Below are 16,943 nucleotides of genomic sequence, written 5' to 3'. Positions count from 1 at the left end.
TGTAGAAGTGGTCTTTTAAGTTTGTCATTTGGAAATATGACAGTGGAGATGAATATTTTTAATGTGAGACTTCACCCTGATGACATAGGTGAGTTTAGTGAGTTGAACTTGGTAGAATTATTAGTTCAAGATGTATTACTAACAACTGAGTCGAGAGCTCCTTAAGAAACTCTATACGACCCAGGCAGAGATGTAAAGTGCATGTATACCTCTGCCTGAATTGCTGCTGCACCCTTAGCACGTGGTGGTCGATAAGCTGCAGGTTTTTCTGGAGGTGGGTTTGTTAAAGTTGGTTTCACAGATTCAGTTACTAAAATTCAAATACACTTGTCTGTCAAAAAAGTTTATCTCTTTCTGCAAAATTCGTTCTCATCAAGTACAGTTGTAGAACAAAGAAATAAATAAGACATTGAAGATCGGCAATATTGAACATGACCAACCCTCTCTACATACAAAAACCAAGAGAAGTGCTATCAAAAGAATCTATCCGTGCATGAAAATTCCAACATTACGAGAATTATGTGCCATTGCCAGCGGCGGAAGAACCCTCTGCTGCCTTTTTCTCCTTCTGTTTCTCCCTTCGCTTTTTGTTCCTTGACGCGTTCTTGCTCATTTCTCTGATAAATGAAACACGTATAATAGAAAGAGTTAATACGAGAGGTCGGATGGAGTTAGCTATGCAGGCTATGAACAATATCTGAAGTAGATAATACTTACTCGGTTGAACTTCCTCCTCCAAAAAGCTGCATATGGGAAATGAAAAACCCATCAGACCGAGTCAGCGAGAAAAAAAGGTTTGAACTTTGAACTAGATCCGGATGATCTAGCCAATTAAGCTTTAGAGTCTTAGGTGGTGTGCTTACTTACTTTCCAATGAGAATTAAAAAGTGATCTAACTCAATTAGATAGACAAAAGAATATAAAAAATCATGTGTATCAAATCAATCAATATTTCGGACTTCACATTTTTTGTATTAATATACTAATCCATTGACTTGTTCAGACAAAATAGAATTGTATCATGCCACTATGAACACCGAGGTATCAGAATATACGACCCAGGCAGAGATGTAAAGTGCATGTATACCTCTGCCTGAATTGCTGCTGCACCCTTAGCATGTGGTGGTCGATAAGCTGCAGGTTTTTGTGGAGGTGGGTTTGTTAAAGTTGTTTTCGCTTTAGCAGATCCTTGGGAAGGCCTCGAGCCTTTTCCTGGAAAAAGACCCAGAAATTTAAGCCAAAAACATGCACAGTTTTTTTTTTAACCAACTAGGAGTTTCACACTGGATAACTAGATGGAAAACCTTGCGGTTTTTTATCGTCGATCTTCAAGGAACCAATGGCTTCAGCAAGTTCAGGAATATCACCAAATTTCTCTGGGTCTTGTGGTTTCCAATCAACCTATAAAACAAGCATATAAATCAGCTGAAGAAAAGAAAACTATTTTGTACTTCAGTTGAGGGAGTTTGACTGCACTAACCTGGTAAAGCTTGTTATACATCTTTTTGAAATACAATGATCCATTGTGGAGGAAAATTTTAATCCTTCAAGTAAAAATAGCAAAATACATTCAACCAATGGACTTCCAGGAAACAGCAAGAAAGAGAAGAAACCCAGATGTCCAAGCGGCCAAGCAGGATAACTCTTGCAACATAAAACATGATATATATATATATATACACATATCTGGTGAGCATGCTCACCGTCTAGTCAACTTTATATGTGCAAGCAGACACACACAGAAAAGGACAATTTGTAAGATATACACGTACCCATTGTCAACCTGTAACCTTGGAGCTGTTGTGGCAGTCATGAAATATCGGCCATCCGGAGACCATTCACTTGTCACTGACAATTCAGCTCTTGTTTGACCCAACATTTTTTTCTCTTTGTAGTCCCAGAATGCCTAAATGGTAACGGTATTGAGGATTTACCATGTGGTCTTTAATGATTAATTGTAGTATAACTTCGTAGTAAAATATTTCGTTTCTATAGAAGGAATACTTAGAGAAAGAATATAAATTGCATACCATATCTCCGGGCAAGTTACCGAAACTGGCTAAACATAGAACTGTAAACCAGAGATTAAGGTAACAGATTCGAAGTAAGAAAAGAGAGGTTATCGAATGCATGTTTAGGACCCAAAACCTTGAAAATTTGTTCAAATCGTTGCCAAAAGAGTAAATAACGAAGAATCTTTTTCAAGGATACACTTCCCCTTTGGTTCCACCTTATGGTATTGTAAGGGCCTGTTCCAAGTTCAAGAAGTGGATTGCATTTCTTGTCAAACACTGTCGCTTTTGCGCATAACTTTGGTAAATTAAGGAATAGACCAGTTAAATAGATAATTTAGCAAACAAAATTGTGTAAGATCGAAACCACCAATCTCTTACTTTTCTCATATGGATAGGAGTAGAATTTATAATGTAGCGGTTGAAAAGGATACATCCATAAACAACTGCGAATTCTGAACCGCTTGATGACCATCGAACATCATGAACAGGACCTTCCTTACCTGCAAATATATTTAACGATCAGTAAGCTTGCTATCTTTGTTCTTTCTCCTTTTATTCTCTTTTACCCTCCCTTAACTAAGGGCCCTAAAGTTAATGGTTGGATCAATCCTCTAATGGTGGTGACTCGAGCTCCTAATATGTGGTGTTTCATTCCACTTAACTCACCAACCAAGCTATCCCTGCTTTGTTATCAGTAGCTCACTTGCGTATCACTACACTAACAATTTGCGTTTTTAAATATAAAACAACATACCAAGGGGCACAAGTCCTTCATGGCCTCCATCAGTTCTCAAGTAGTAGAGCTTTGATTCTCCATAATAACTCTGGTTGGTTTTATCAACATCTGACTGTGCAACAATTAGAAGACCAGTAGACCCATGATTCCAACTCAGTTGCACTGTGGAGCACCGGAAGAAACTCCGTCGAGCCACTGGTTGGGTTCCGGCATCTTTCCCACAAGCAAATATCTGGACACTGGCAGGAATTCCCTGTATTCCAAGAAACGGATTTAGAAACATTGTTGTTGAAAGGAATCACAGGATAATTTGGATGAATATGGTTGAGTTGATACTGAAGTTCATCAATCAGGTCCAATTGAAAATTGGGCTCTCAATCCTATTCCTGGGGCATCACTTAAACTACTAACCTTCGATTCTGGAACAAAGGCCGCAACGTGGGAACCTGGCGTCCTTGAGAGTGCAATTGCAGCTACATTGGGGATTCTGAGCCGATAAGCAATCCCTTTAGAAAAATCTCCAGTGTCAAAAAATTGGATCTCGTTCGTTGCCATGCGACAGGCAATGGATTCATCAGAGCTAAATTGAAGTGAGGGCCTAAGGATCCAAGAACAAAAGGTTTAAACTTCCAATATAAAACCCATTATGAACTGAAAATTGAAAGGATTTGAATGAAAATAAGAAGATGAAATGGATATGAGATGCACCATGTGGTCTTTGACATACTTTTCTGGAAGAGCTGATAAACAGGAATAGCAGTCTCTATTTTCCACAAGACAACATTCTTCTCTTGCGGTGTTGTGGATTTCTGAAAGGTCTGGAGATAAGTTCCTTGTGGAGATATGGTGGCTGCAAGAAAATTGGGGATTTCAAACGTTCTGATCTCAGAGGAGCTGGAGGAATCATAAATGCAAATTCCAGAGTCAGATTTAACCACCATGAGCCTCGATCCATCTTCACTATATTTTGAAGTGGTACATGGAACTCTTTCAAGCTTGATATGCGGTTGTCCATTTGTGAATGGAGGTCCATTCCATAGAGAGAAACCTTCGGGCTCTCGAGCTGGTGCAAAGTAAAGTTATTGTATGAGAAAAAAGAAACTAATGCAAGCAGCAGGGGTTTAAAAGAGAAAAGGAAAAGTACTTCAAACAATGGGAAGCGCGGGTCTCAAAATACCTAAAATCTCCAAAGACGGTGACGGGTCTGCAACTGCCATAACAGGCTAACTGCAAATTTGAAGAAAAGGGCATGTAAACTTAACATCAAATTCCGAATAGAAACTTAAACTTCAATGATCAAAGAAAAGATTGAGTCAGAAAGAAAAAAAGATCGAAGATTCAATATCCAAACAAACAAATTCAGTATTTTCCTATCCCATCTCCAGATAGAACCTCAAAACAGAACCCATTTCCTATTAATAGATTTGAATTGCATATCCAATATTCATAGTAGAAGAAATACCATAGACACAAGGTAAAGTAATGCTGATACTTCAGTTTTCAATAACCTAATAAAGTCCCAACTTTCTTCTTCAGTTCTTTTTCTAAACTAAAGTTCCATCTATAGTTACTTACATATACTACAAATTCCCAAAAAAAAATTAAAAACTTCTTAACCAGTTTGCTTAATGTATCTAGCAATTTTAGCAGACTATTTTTCATTCCATCTTCTCCTACAGTTTCCGTACCAAATTCACCAAGAATAAGTTGTAGGGTAAAAACAAAGCATACCCAGATTCATAAATGATCATAAGATTATATGTTCAAGTATAAAACAAGGGTACCTATATAGGAAAATTGAATTGAACGATTGAAGATCAAACCCAATTGGTGGTTTAGCTTTCTGATACAAACAACTACAATATGAAGTGGAAAAAAAAAATCAGAAAGCTTAGTATTTGAGATGAAAATGAAAACCCATTATGGAAGAGAAAAGGAAATCAAATTTTTTAGGGAAGATTTTCATGGGTGGCGAAAGACTTACAGGTTACCACCACCAAAGAGCTGCTTGGGTACTGGAAAGAAACTAGCTGAAGAATTCAGAAACCCTTTATTGACATTGAAGGTGCCGGGTCGGTTTGAGTCAGACTGTTTGAAGTTTGAACCCTCGAGAAAATTTGAGCTCTACCAAATTTTAGATAGTTCTAAAGACACCCCCAGAGCACCACAGGGCACCCCAGAGCAGCCCAGGGCACGACAGAGCACCCTGGAGCACCCCCGGAATAACTAACCAAGAGAAAATTTGATAAAAGTAACAAATTTTTTCCGTTGCAAACCAAACAACAGAATTGTAAAAATATTTCTCAAGAATCATTGAAATTTTAATTTTAAACACGGATCTTGTTTGTCAAACATTGCCCTTTACTTGGTCCATTCACTGTAGTGTAGTGAGTCAAGTGTTATTCACATTACCACCACGGTCTCATGACTGACCACCACTATCGTCAAACTCTTTCCCTATTGGCTATCTCTCCCGCTCTCCGAAAATTGCAACTCACCTGAATTTTGAAGCTCTCTCTCTATAGAGCTAAAGAAATGGTAGAGGTGGTGCTCGGGAGACTAGTAGGTAAGTTGTTTGAAACTCTAGTGAACTCACTGGTAGGTGGTCACAACAGTCGCGCCCATGAGAGGGAGAGAGAAACCCCAACAACCATCGTTCAATGTTCTAGCGACTTACCCACAGTGGATGTGAGCTAAACGTCGATAAGACACTACCGGTGGTTGTCGATAACATCTTACCTATGTAGGCGTACACCTAACACTATCAAAATTTCCCCTATCATAACCATTTTCCCTGACCACCACAGAGAGAGAGAGAGAGAAACGGAGAGAGACAAAGAAAGTGGTAGTCGTTGTAGAGATTGTGGTGTGTGAAACAAAATTAGAGAAGATTGTCGTGTGCGGCCGCATGAGGCATGAGGAATGAGGAATGAGTCATTTCGCTGGCATATGTAGTAACATAAAAGTTAATCTCAAGTCCCCCAACCCTTCAATTCTTTTCGAAATTAACTCTGCATTTAAAACAAAAGCTGCAAAATTTCTAATCTCATGGACACTCAAGAATGTGTCTGGCGATGATAGTGGTGGTGATGGTGGTTAGAAAAAACAAGATGAACTCATCTTTCTATCCGTCTAATATGTAAAATATCCTTCACAAGATCATCAATTTTATAGATAAAATTAACAATCTCTTACAATACACAGTATCAAATTAATGACCCGTTGAAACTGTATTAAGATGGATGTTTTGCTTAATATTTGTTCTTCAAATTGAAACTATATTAAGACAAGTTACAAAACAATTTTTACAGAACTTGTAGAAGAGTGAAAAACTCAAATTTCATATCCCTTAGATTGCCGATGACCCGGACTTCACCTTCCCCTCAAGAATTGGAGTATATGCTCACGTTTCCAGTTGTCAATCCTACTGTCAGAGCAAAAAAAAAAAAATGCAGTCATGTGAAAATGGTGAAAGAGGGTAACAACACCCAGGTGACAACAGATGCCCACTCAACGTTAAAAGAAGGTATATGTGTTGAAGGGTAATTAGTAATTTTCTAGAAAATAATTATCTATGTTTAAGTATGCTTTTAATTACATAAGAGTTATGTTAATCAAGAGTTGAGAGTTTAGGAAATCAAAAGTTGGGAGTTTGTAAGTCTAAGAGTCTAGAAGTTATTGTATGAGTTATGTCTGTCATCTATGATCTATATACATAGATGTCTTTGTAATGAGAAGATATTAAGCAAAAAACAAAAAAAACATTGAACAATAGCATCTATCTCAATACAATATAAGTTTAGAAATTATCTTCTTGCTATTCTTCTTGTAAGAACAACAAAAGCACCCAACAAATTTGGTATCAGAGGCATCTATTTGATTTTGTTTTATTCAAAACCAATGCCGACAAAAAATTCTTATTTCAACTTCTCATCAATTTCAGTTCCTATTTTTTTATGGTGAGCACTATGACTACTGGAGCTTTCAAATGAAGACAATTTTCATCTCACAAGATTTGTGGGAGTTCATTGAATATGGATATGATGAAGAAGCACTAAATGCAACACAACTATAACAAGAAAAAGAAAAAAGATGCAAAAGCATTGCAATACATCCAACAAGGGATAAGTAAAACAATCTTCCCTAGACTTATGGGTGCAGTAAAATCAAAAGAAGCTTGTGGATTTTGAAAAATGAGTTTCAAGGGTCTGAAAAAATTATTACAGTTAAACTTCAATCTTTGTGGAAGGGCCTTGACAGTTAAACTTCAATCCTTGTGGAAGAATTCTCGCTGATTTACTACAAACTCAAGATTAACCAACTCCCATTCATTGTGATAACATGTCAGCAATTGTTGTGACAAAAATCCAGTGTTTCATGCAAGAACGAAACAGATTGAGTTGCGTCACCATTTCATTGGAGATTTGGTAAACAAAGAAGAGATAAAATTAAAGTTCATTGGAGCGAATGATCAACCAACTGATTTTCTCACAAAGGCCATCAATAGTGAGAAATTTGAGAAGTTCAAGAGGTTCTTAAAAATTACAAATTATGAATGGGTGTCGAAAGGTAATTAGTAATTTTTTAGAAAATAATTATCTATGTTTTAAGTATGCTTTTAATTACATAAGAGTTATGTTAATCAAGAGTTAAGAGTTATGTTAATCAAGAGTTGAGAGTTAGGAAATCGAGAGTTTGGAGTTTGTAAGTCTAAGAGTCTAGAAGTTATTGTAAAAGTTATGTCTATCATCTACGCTCTATATAAATAGGTGTCTTTATAATGAGAAGATATCAAGCAAAAAACAAAAAAACATTCAACAATAGCATCTATCTCAATACAATATAAGTTTAGCAATCATCTTCTTGTTATTCTTCTTTGTAAGAACAACAAAAGCACCCAACAATATGACCCCGTGTTTAAGGTCAATTGAATCATACGTCAGGTTTCATTCAAGATAACTCAAGAAATTAAGACAAAGGCATTGAATAAGGTTTACATGTAATATTCGAGGCAAAGAAAGCAATCTTACCTTATGGTTTCCTTGTGTTGACCCTCATCATCCAACATGACGAGTTTGGGAGGAGAATTGAAGATGTATTGAACTTTGACCGACGGGAATTGATCTTTTTCCTCCTCGATGAAGCCAACAACTTCAGGATAGAATACAAGTTTCCTCATGCAAACTTCTATCACTGCACCAGCATATGTAATCTGCAGTTTCATATTGGAGCCAATAAGGAGATAACATAGTGTTATTCTCGAAAAAAAACGGGCAACAAATACTAACTTTGAATGAAAAAAAAACTAAAGAAGATTTAGAGAATGCATAAATTTTTTGGAGATCTCCTCGTTTGATTAATGATATTGTCATAGAAATGTGACTAGTGTTTTCCCTTTCGAGGTTCATGTTGTGAAAAAGTTCATTTATGTTTGACTTATAATTTGAGGCATGATGTCTTCTTCGAGTTTAGGTGTCAGAATGTGGTCTTCTTTCCTCGTTGTCAGCATCCTAACTTCACAAAAAAAACCCTAAGGTGGAACATTTTACACTAATCAATAAACTTAACTTGAATCAACTCACAATCATCGTCTGCCTTTATCATATTTATGAAGTAATTAGATCACTTTACGTTCTTGTGCAATCTTGTAAGCAAGATTCTATAATCTTCGTCTCTACTACTTGTTTTTTCTTTCTCAGAAGATATATTAAGTTGAACTATTAGTATCTCTGTCCATAGCATTCAGAAACCAAATAGGAGGTTTACACTTCACACCAAATGTTTTCAAAAAATAAATCAGCTACCTGTGATAGAGATGATGAGTCCAAATTTTACTTGACCAAGACCTTTATGAGAAATTTTATGCATTTAACTCGTCGGGCCGATTTTTCTCAAGCCCGGGAGAATTGATAGAGATGAATGGCAGCAACTGTTTAAGGCATATGAGAGACGTCAAAAGAAGGATTGCAAGGCCCAAATTCTGATTTGGCATGTCTTACACGAATTGCCCACTTAGAACCTCGATTAATGCGGGCCTGGTCCACATGTCTTTGTGGAAATTCTACTAGTCTCAAAGTACTAATTAGGATGGTTCAGTGTCTTTAATGTCTTTTTTAGTGTCTCTTTAATGTCTTTCATGTCTTTGATGTCATCTAACGTCTCTTTAATGTCTTTTAGTGTCCTAGGAGTTAAGAAGTTTAAAAGTTTAGAAGTGTGGGATATTACGGGTCAGTTTTAGCTTATATATAAGGGCGGTATTCTGCTGTTTGAAGAGACAGAGATTTTCCAGCAGCTATTCAAGCTATATGTATTTGTGTGATGCAAATATTCCAAAGATGTGATGCCTAAGGGCTCTAGGAGTCATTCCTAGCTTGTATAGTGTGATGCTAGTGCATGTATATAATATAATCAAGTTATTTTTTTCTTCAATTCCAGTTTCTTATTTGTGTCCTACATCAATTTGGTTCTGAACACCAAGGGAATGCAAGCGATATATACGTCGTAACTTGTCAATTGATAAGTTAATAACTAGCTAGAATTTCCAACAATTGTTTAATGGTATTATTAGACGTTTCATTTGAAGGGATTATGAAAAGTTACATTTGTTTACAAACGGGAAGGTATTCACGAAGAGTTTGATTGTCCTTCAATCTAGCGCAGTTATCATATCATAGTTATTTCGTGAATTGTACCACATCTTAGATAATAACATACCGTTTTTTCGTTCTTTAAGGTAAAAAATGCAAGACTCCCAATAATAATGTGTACAATTGGAAATGAAAAACAAGAAAAATTAAAACATTGTTTTTTCAACTTCAACTGCAGGAGTCAAAGGGAACTTCAATTTGAATATAGTCAGCAATACCTTGCTCGTCGAATCATCCGAATCCTCAGTGGAACACTTCTTACAATCTGATACCAACTCCGCAAAACAAAAGAACATAGTATAACCTAATCAAACATGTATCTCTTTCTAAATGGTCAATTCATAATTTATTGAGACTGATCAGAAACAACAAAAGGTTACGAAGATCTACAAGACAAGAAAAAAGTAAAGATACATGAGGGATACACTCTATCACATAACAGTTAAAACAGACTTAAGCGCTATAAACAAAGCCTTCCAAGTTCCAACTATAAATAAGATCTACAAAGGTAAGAATAGAATAATAATCGTTTCCCCGTCCCCTTATTTCCAGTTAAATAAAACTGCTCGCTTAGAAGATTGCACTTGTAGGTGATAGGTCTTCCTTCTTGTCCATATATATGTAGGCTGTAGCATTGCTGCACATGTTCCAAATAGGTCAAATGACCGCATGGGGATAGATTTTTGATGGCCACCAGACAATAAAGGAATTGATGATTGATAGTGTTTGCTTTCTGCCTAAACATTGAATTCCACCTTCACCAGATTATCAACTAGTGTAGGTAACTAGATAATCTGGGCCAGATAAGTGCTCAAAGATTGTAACTATTGGATGATGATCCTTATATAACCCCAGCGAAAATGGGAAATGCTAAATGTACGAAGGATTTTTGACAAGAATTTTGTATTTTAGTGAAAATGAGTCATTAAGTCAAGAATTTTGTCAAAGACTTTGTACATGTAGCACTCCCGTTTCTCACTAGTCAGAAAATGAGAACCTTTTACTTGGTCAATTTAGCATTTTTTTTTGAAAGAGGTCAATTTACCATGACCAAACTAAGTGTTCCGCACACATCAACCACATCCCCGTTTTGAATTGGGAATTTCAATTGGAACTTGACACATACAATATAGAAATTTTTTTGAATTTTTCGTTGGTCTAAACTGTTCGGCGTATGAGAAAAGATGTCAAAGTTTATTACATGACATTAAAACTATTGTGAATTGTAGTATATAATAAATATATGAAGGAAAAACATAGTTATTGCCTTATTGGTTCTTCTAGGTATGAGCAGATGTTTGGTGATGTCAAACATAACCCTTACTAGCAACTATACTAGTCAATTCTAATACTGGCAGCTCCCAGAGAAAAGTCCCAAAAAAATTGATAGCCACAAGTATGGTTACTTGGTTAGTTGAAGCTCTATGCACAACCACAAGCTGAAAGGCCCACCAACAACTACAAAAGAATCGTACACCATAAGAACTCCATGATTTACAGAAACATTATCTTTAATTAATTTAGTCTTTTCCTCTTGATTTTTAAATATCAACTACTTTCATCTTTTCAATCTTGAATCTTCTCTTATCAAACCTATAATATTCTATCTCCCTTCTACTATTTTTATATGATTTTCATTTTACTTTTGATCTTTGCATAATGGGTTGATATCTGATTTTTATAATCACTTTTGATCTCTCTGTAATGGGTTAATTTCAAAACTTGAAATCAATACTTCTTGTTTATTTCAAAACTTGGGTGTATCTTGAAATTCATCTATTCCTGTTTTTCTTTCTCTTTAAGCATAAAATTTAAGGTTTTAGGCTTAAAATCATAAGTTAAAAAGTAGGGTTTTGCAGTTTAGGGTTTTATTAAATCAAAAAAGGAAAAAAAAAAGAGAGAGATGAAAATTCAGTGTGATGTGTGTGAGAAAGCTCCAGCTATTATGATATGTTGTGCTGATGAAGCAGCTTTATGTGCTAAATGTGATATTGAAGTTCATCAAGCAAACAAGCTTGCTAGCAAGCATCAGAGGCTTCTATTTGATTCTCTCTCTAACAAGCTCCCTAAATGTGATATCTGCCAAGTAAGCCCTTTCTCTTTTTTTTTGTTCACTTTTTACTTTATTTTATTTCTTCTGTTTTATTTATATTTTAGTGGAAATTTTATTGATTTCAAATGAAAGTTATTTATCAAGTTTATTTAGTTTAATCATATTCAATTTATGTTTTAAATAAGTTAATTTAACTTTGAGTAGGGAAAAAATAAAATTTAAGAATATCTAAGCCAATTCAAAGTAGTGTTAAATTAGCAGTAATAATACTTAAGAAATTCGAAGTTCTAATAAAGTTTTGAACCAATAACACCCCTAAGTGAAGTTAAATTAGGGCAGAGTTATAAGTTATTGACTTAGAGGGTGTTTTCCTCAGTATACGTATCTGCATCATCTGAATCTAACTCGTCGAAATCTGATTTTGTCAGAGGATAAAATAGTAATTAAACTGAGGCGTAGAAAATCTCTTTCAGTTCATACCCAAAGTATGTCTGACTCAGTTGGATCCAAAAATCGTAGGAGTTAGACGTTTTTTAGCAAATGAGGAAAAAAATATACAGTTTCCGTTTAAAATATGACCCGAGTCGACTCAGTCAGAATCTCAGACTTTTTTTTTACTGCAAAATATCTGAATGAGTATTCATAGAAGGATTTTGTTGGATTTGAACTATGTTGTATTTCTTTTTTGTTTGGTTTATAGGACAAAACAGCATTCATATTTTGTGTTGAGGACAGAGCTCTCTTCTGTAGAGATTGTGACGAAGCAGTCCATTCAGCTGGTAGTATTTCTAGCAAGCATCAACGACTTTTGGCGACGGGTATTCCTGTTGCTTTGAACTCTAATTGCACTAAAGAAACTGAGAAGAACTGCCCTGACGTACCAAATAACCAGAATTTGGAACCAGTTGCTACGAAAACGCCTGCACCACAACCTTCTTCTACCTTTGCAAACTCTCCATCATGGGCTGTTGATGATTTGCTACAGTTTGCGGATTTTGAATCTGATGACAAAGTATGTAATTTTCAATATCAACTTATTTTTTGTCGTAAACAAGTTCAAACCTTCTACTGACACACAAATATGCACACACACACGCGTGCACGCACACACACGCACATATACATGTACAAAAAGTTAAATAAATATAGATTATTAGAAGAAAGATAACACTCAAGTTAAGCGGAAAAACTTGGATTTAGGACTGGTTAGGGTTGAGTTGAGGTAACATTTTGACTTACTAATCACTTCAAAATTAACTTACTTTTTGCGTCGCATTGACCCCAGAGGAAACCAATTGACTTAATTTTCTCTTGTTTGTTTGCTTTATCAAATATTGCAGAAAAAATGTTTGGATTTCGGGGAACTTGATTGGTTTACAGACATCGGTATTTTCGACGATGGAGGACTACCTCAAGCTGCAGCAGAAGTGCCTCAACTTCCCATATCTTCATCACAACCATACAACATCAATTCTGCTACATATACCAATGGGTTCATCAGATCAACTTACAACATGCCCAACAAGAAACCAAGAATCGAAATATTGGATGATGAAGATAACTTGTTCACTGTCCCTGATCTTGGTTAGGTTCTTGTTTAAACTCATCATCTATATAATAAAACAGAAAGAAAAAAAAAGCTGACTGAGACAAACATCCATTTTTAATAAAGGATATTGTTGAGGGACCAAATTTTAATCTTAGTTTCTTGTTTAAAAATTTGAATTTATTTTGGTGTAGTCCCTTCTCTAAAACCAACTAATCCTCTTTTAATTTGGGTCGTTGAGTGAGATCAACATTAGTTTTTTTGGAACTACTCTATGCTCATGATTTCTCAACATCTCTTCATCTTTTTCTATACTAGCAAATTCATTCTATTTTTGTTTAGAACGTTCAAGCGTATATCAGATATTTTAAAGGCCTGAACGCGTAAAATATTATAAGAAGCGTTTGCGGCGTAGCCACGAGTTATACCTAGTACATACAGAAAACAATACTAAAAATTCTGTGTATGTGTGTTAATACCAAGTCGCGGATTAAAATAACATCTACTTCAACAATTTCTTTGTCTTTATTTTTTGAAGTGGATTCAACCTTGGTAGATAAAACTTTAGGTGTATCCTTAAGTTTTTCTTCAATACTACTCAATTGATTATGAATAGTATTTTCAATTCTGATTAATTGACTACCAATAGTCTGAAGACTTAGATTGGTATGATTGTGCTGTTTTATGACGGTAGTTACTGATTCACTAGGTATAGCATATGGAACTGCTTCTAGTGCTTTACTTTCATTGTCATTTTTAAGAGTCAAGGCTTCAGGTGGAGGATGAATAGAATTAATCTTAGTTCCATCACTCTTAGTCCACATTTTTGTATAATCTTCTATAACATGGATAGTTTTCTGATTAGGGTACCAATTATGAAACCAAATAGTAAAGGTTGTCATTTTTTGATCCCTTTCTAACTCTTGATAATAAATATTTTTAATATTTTCAAGAGTCCTACTATTAAAGGCTGCAAAAAACCAATTTCGGAAAGCTTCATGTTTTGTCATCATGAGCTCCTGATTAAGCCACTGTCTAGGTATTGATCCTGGACTATAATCCATAAAATTTTATAAATGGAAACTCATTTCAGATTGAGTCGGAGAAGTCCTTTGTTCTTTCTCCTGTTCAGTTGTCTGTTCAACATAGACTCCATGTGGAATTTGTTGATCAGAAATCTTTAATCCTCGGATGATCTGCTCTTTAAGTTCATCATTTGATACAGAGTATCTAGATAAACTACTAGGATATGAGACTTTATAGTCTTCTATCCTTTTGGCTGAAGAGCTTCTAGTTAAGCTTAGTTTACTGATTTTATTAGGGGCAAATGTTATTTCAACATCTCCCTCAGGTGTTTGGGTTATTTGATTTAAATTCCTGTTCATAATATTGACAGGTGGTACAGCATCCTGTACAACCCATTCATGTGGAAAGTCAATTTCTTCCCATTTAATTAACTTCGGAATTGCAATATTAGTAGTCAAGCAATTACTATCTATTACTATAGTCTTGCCTGGTTCACTACGCAGTATTGCGTTAGGAGTCAAGGTATCAAGAGTTAGAAAGGGATCAAAAAATGACAACCTTTACTATTTGGTTTCATAATTGGTACCCTAATCAGAAAACTATCCATGTTATAGAAGATTATACAAAAATGTGGACTAAGAGTGATGGAACTAAGATTAATTCTATTCATCCTCCACCTGAAGCCTTGACTCTTAAAAATGACAATGAAAGTAAAGCACTAGAAGCAGTTCCATATGCTATACCTAGTGAATCAGTAACTACCGTCATAAAACAGCACAATCATACCAATCTAAGTCTTCAGACTATTGGTAGTCAATTAATCAGAATTGAAAATACTATTCATAATCAATTGAGTAGTATTGAAGAAAAACTTAAGGATACACCTAAAGTTTTATCTACCAAGGTTGAATCCACTTCAAAAAATAAAGACAAAGAAATGGTTGAAGTAGATGTTAAACCTAGTCCAGAAATCAAAGACTTTAAACTGTCTGATAAACAGGATATAGACTTTGCTAATTTAATCATTGAAAGAATGAAAAATTTAAAAATTAATGTTATTAGCCAAGATTCTAGTACTGAAAACTCTGATCTTGAGTCTGGACCAGATATCAGTAAAGTTCAAACCATGTTATATAAACTTGGTAATGAACCTAATACAGGTTTTAAGACCTATTATAAAAGACCTACTCCTCAAGATCTCCTCTTTGAGGAAGACTTTTATCAAAATCAGAATTCTTATAATGGTCGTTCCATTTATGAATGGAATATTGATGGTCTTTCAGAATATCAAATTTATGAAGTTGTTCATAAAATGTTAATGTATGCCAGCATTTGCAAAGCTAGTGGTAATGATGATTCGGCTGTGGCTAAATTCATTGTTACTGGTTTTGTTGGTGCCTTAAAAGGATGGTGGGATAATGTTCTCACTGTTGCCCAGCAGACTGAAATTTTCACAGCTACAAAACCTGAACCAAATACTGCACAAGTTAAACCTGATGCAGTTTATACTTTACTTCAGACTATTCTTTTGCATTTTGTGGGGAGTCATCCTCAAAGACAAGAGAAAAGTCGAGAACTTTTACAAAACCTTAGATGTCCATCTTTAACCCATTTTAGATGGTATAAAGATGTCTTTATCTGTAAAGTTATGCAACGCAATGATGCTAATTCTGAATATTGGAAGGCTAAGTTCATTGATGGACTTCCTCCTCTTTTTGCTGAAAAAGTTAGACAAAGACTAAGAGATCAAAATAATGAAAACATCATCTCTTATAGTTATCTAACTTATGGACATATAATTACTACTTGTGTTCAAACTGGATTAGAAATTTGTAATGATATGAAATTACAATACCAATTGAAAAAACAGAATTTGCATGGGAAAAAAGAAATTGGTGAATTCTGTAGTCAATTTGCATATGATATGAAAATTGATTATCCAAAATCTCATAAAAGGAATTTTAGAGATTCGAAAGAGTATTCTCGAAAATCTTATTATAAGAAAAGAAGAAAATACAAACAGAATAAAGAAATTTATTATCAGAAGCCTCGACATAAGAAAAGATTTAAAGGAAATTATATTCCTAATAAATCTGAAACAAAATCAGGACAAAAAACAAGTAATAAAACTTGTTTTAAATGCGGAAGAATAGGGCATTATGCTAATAAATGTTCTACAAAAAGAAAACTGAATGAATTAAAAATTGATGACAATCTAAAAGCTGAATTAAGCAAAGTTTTCCTGACCTCTAATACTGAAGAAGAATCTTCATCTTCTAGTGACTCTGAGGATGTCAATGAAATTGACTTTCTATCTTCTAGCCAATCAGAAGATATATCTGAAAAGGAACCTTGTGCAGGACAATGTTCTAAAAACCAAGACTATTGGAAAGCCATTGTAGAAATGAATGGCTTGAGTATTAATGTTTTAACGGATACTCAATCAGAAATAATATCTATGATAGATAAAGTAACAGACCCTCTGCTAAAAAGTAAAATATTACAATTTTGCTTAGAACAGACAAAAAACTCTCCTAGTTCCTTTGAGAAACCGAATATTACTAAACATTACAGTATGAAAGAAGTACTTCAAAGACTTGAAGGAAAACCAGAAACTTCTTTAAAACCTTCTACTTCTCAAGATTTAAGAAGTGAGGTAAATATAGTTAAATCTGAAATAAAACTCATCAGAGAAGAGTTAGATAACCAGAATATCAGACTTACTCAATTAGAAAGTCTAGCTGAAAAACATCAATCAAAAGATAAATCGATTGCTATTCTAAACACAGAACCATCTAGTATTTTAGATAATAATCTTATCTTTTTAAATACTATGCAGAAAATTACCTATCAGAAATGGTATATAAGTATTAATATTGTTATCAACAAAGAATATACCATTACTAATGCAGTAGCATTG

General features: G+C 34.7%; 2 protein-coding genes across 2 annotated transcripts; one reads left to right on the top strand and one right to left on the bottom strand.

Moving 5' to 3' along the window:
* Positions 1-332: 332 nt before the first annotated feature.
* Positions 333-4,614, bottom strand: LOC147543717 (eukaryotic translation initiation factor 2A-like). Its single transcript, XM_086636927.1, has 14 exons — positions 4,536-4,614; positions 3,929-3,978; positions 3,460-3,814; positions 3,163-3,349; positions 2,770-3,004; positions 2,446-2,515; positions 2,214-2,311; positions 2,031-2,071; positions 1,773-1,906; positions 1,481-1,544; positions 1,305-1,401; positions 1,088-1,212; positions 718-743; positions 333-617 (listed from the first exon to the last, which is right to left on the bottom strand). The coding sequence occupies exons 2-14, from the start codon at positions 3,966-3,968 to the stop codon at positions 518-520; spliced, it is 1,572 nt and encodes a 523-aa protein (XP_086493053.1). The 5' UTR covers positions 3,969-3,978; positions 4,536-4,614; the 3' UTR covers positions 333-517.
* Positions 4,615-10,824: 6,210 nt separating this feature from the next.
* Positions 10,825-13,289, top strand: LOC147543716 (B-box zinc finger protein 25-like). The gene is made up of 4 exons (XM_086636974.1): positions 10,825-11,099; positions 11,202-11,484; positions 12,152-12,463; positions 12,792-13,289. The coding sequence occupies exons 2-4, from the start codon at positions 11,302-11,304 to the stop codon at positions 13,038-13,040; spliced, it is 744 nt and encodes a 247-aa protein (XP_086493100.1). The 5' UTR covers positions 10,825-11,099; positions 11,202-11,301; the 3' UTR covers positions 13,041-13,289.
* The last annotated feature ends 3,654 nt before the right edge of the window (positions 13,290-16,943 follow it).

The sequence above is a fragment of the Eschscholzia californica genome, unplaced genomic scaffold (assembly GCF_041429995.1).
Source record: "Eschscholzia californica isolate CP2 unplaced genomic scaffold, dmEscCali1.0.p SCAF_4, whole genome shotgun sequence".
NCBI classification, from domain to species: Eukaryota; Viridiplantae; Streptophyta; class Magnoliopsida; order Ranunculales; family Papaveraceae; genus Eschscholzia; species Eschscholzia californica.
Note: the sequence above shows the minus strand (reverse complement) of the source record. Positions and strands in the feature narration are given on the sequence as shown.

Bases quoted from the DNA above. Each gene is read 5' to 3' on its own strand.
- LOC147543716 (XM_086636974.1), top strand. From the start codon at position 11,302: ATGAAAATTCAGTGTGATGTGTGTGAGAAAGCTCCAGCTATTATGATA. The intron at 11,485-12,151 runs GTAAGCCCTTTC...TTTGGTTTATAG, and splicing joins CTAAATGTGATATCTGCCAA to GACAAAACAGCATTCATATT. The intron at 12,464-12,791 runs GTATGTAATTTT...CAAATATTGCAG, and splicing joins ATTTTGAATCTGATGACAAA to AAAAAATGTTTGGATTTCGG.
- LOC147543717 (XM_086636927.1), bottom strand. From the start codon at position 3,968: ATGGCAGTTGCAGACCCGTCACCGTCTTTGGAGATTTTAG. The intron at 3,815-3,928 runs GTATTTTGAGAC...ACTTTGCACCAG, and splicing joins ACCGTCTTTGGAGATTTTAG to CTCGAGAGCCCGAAGGTTTC. The intron at 744-1,087 runs GTATACATGCAC...TCCCATATGCAG, and splicing joins CAGCAGCAATTCAGGCAGAG to CTTTTTGGAGGAGGAAGTTC.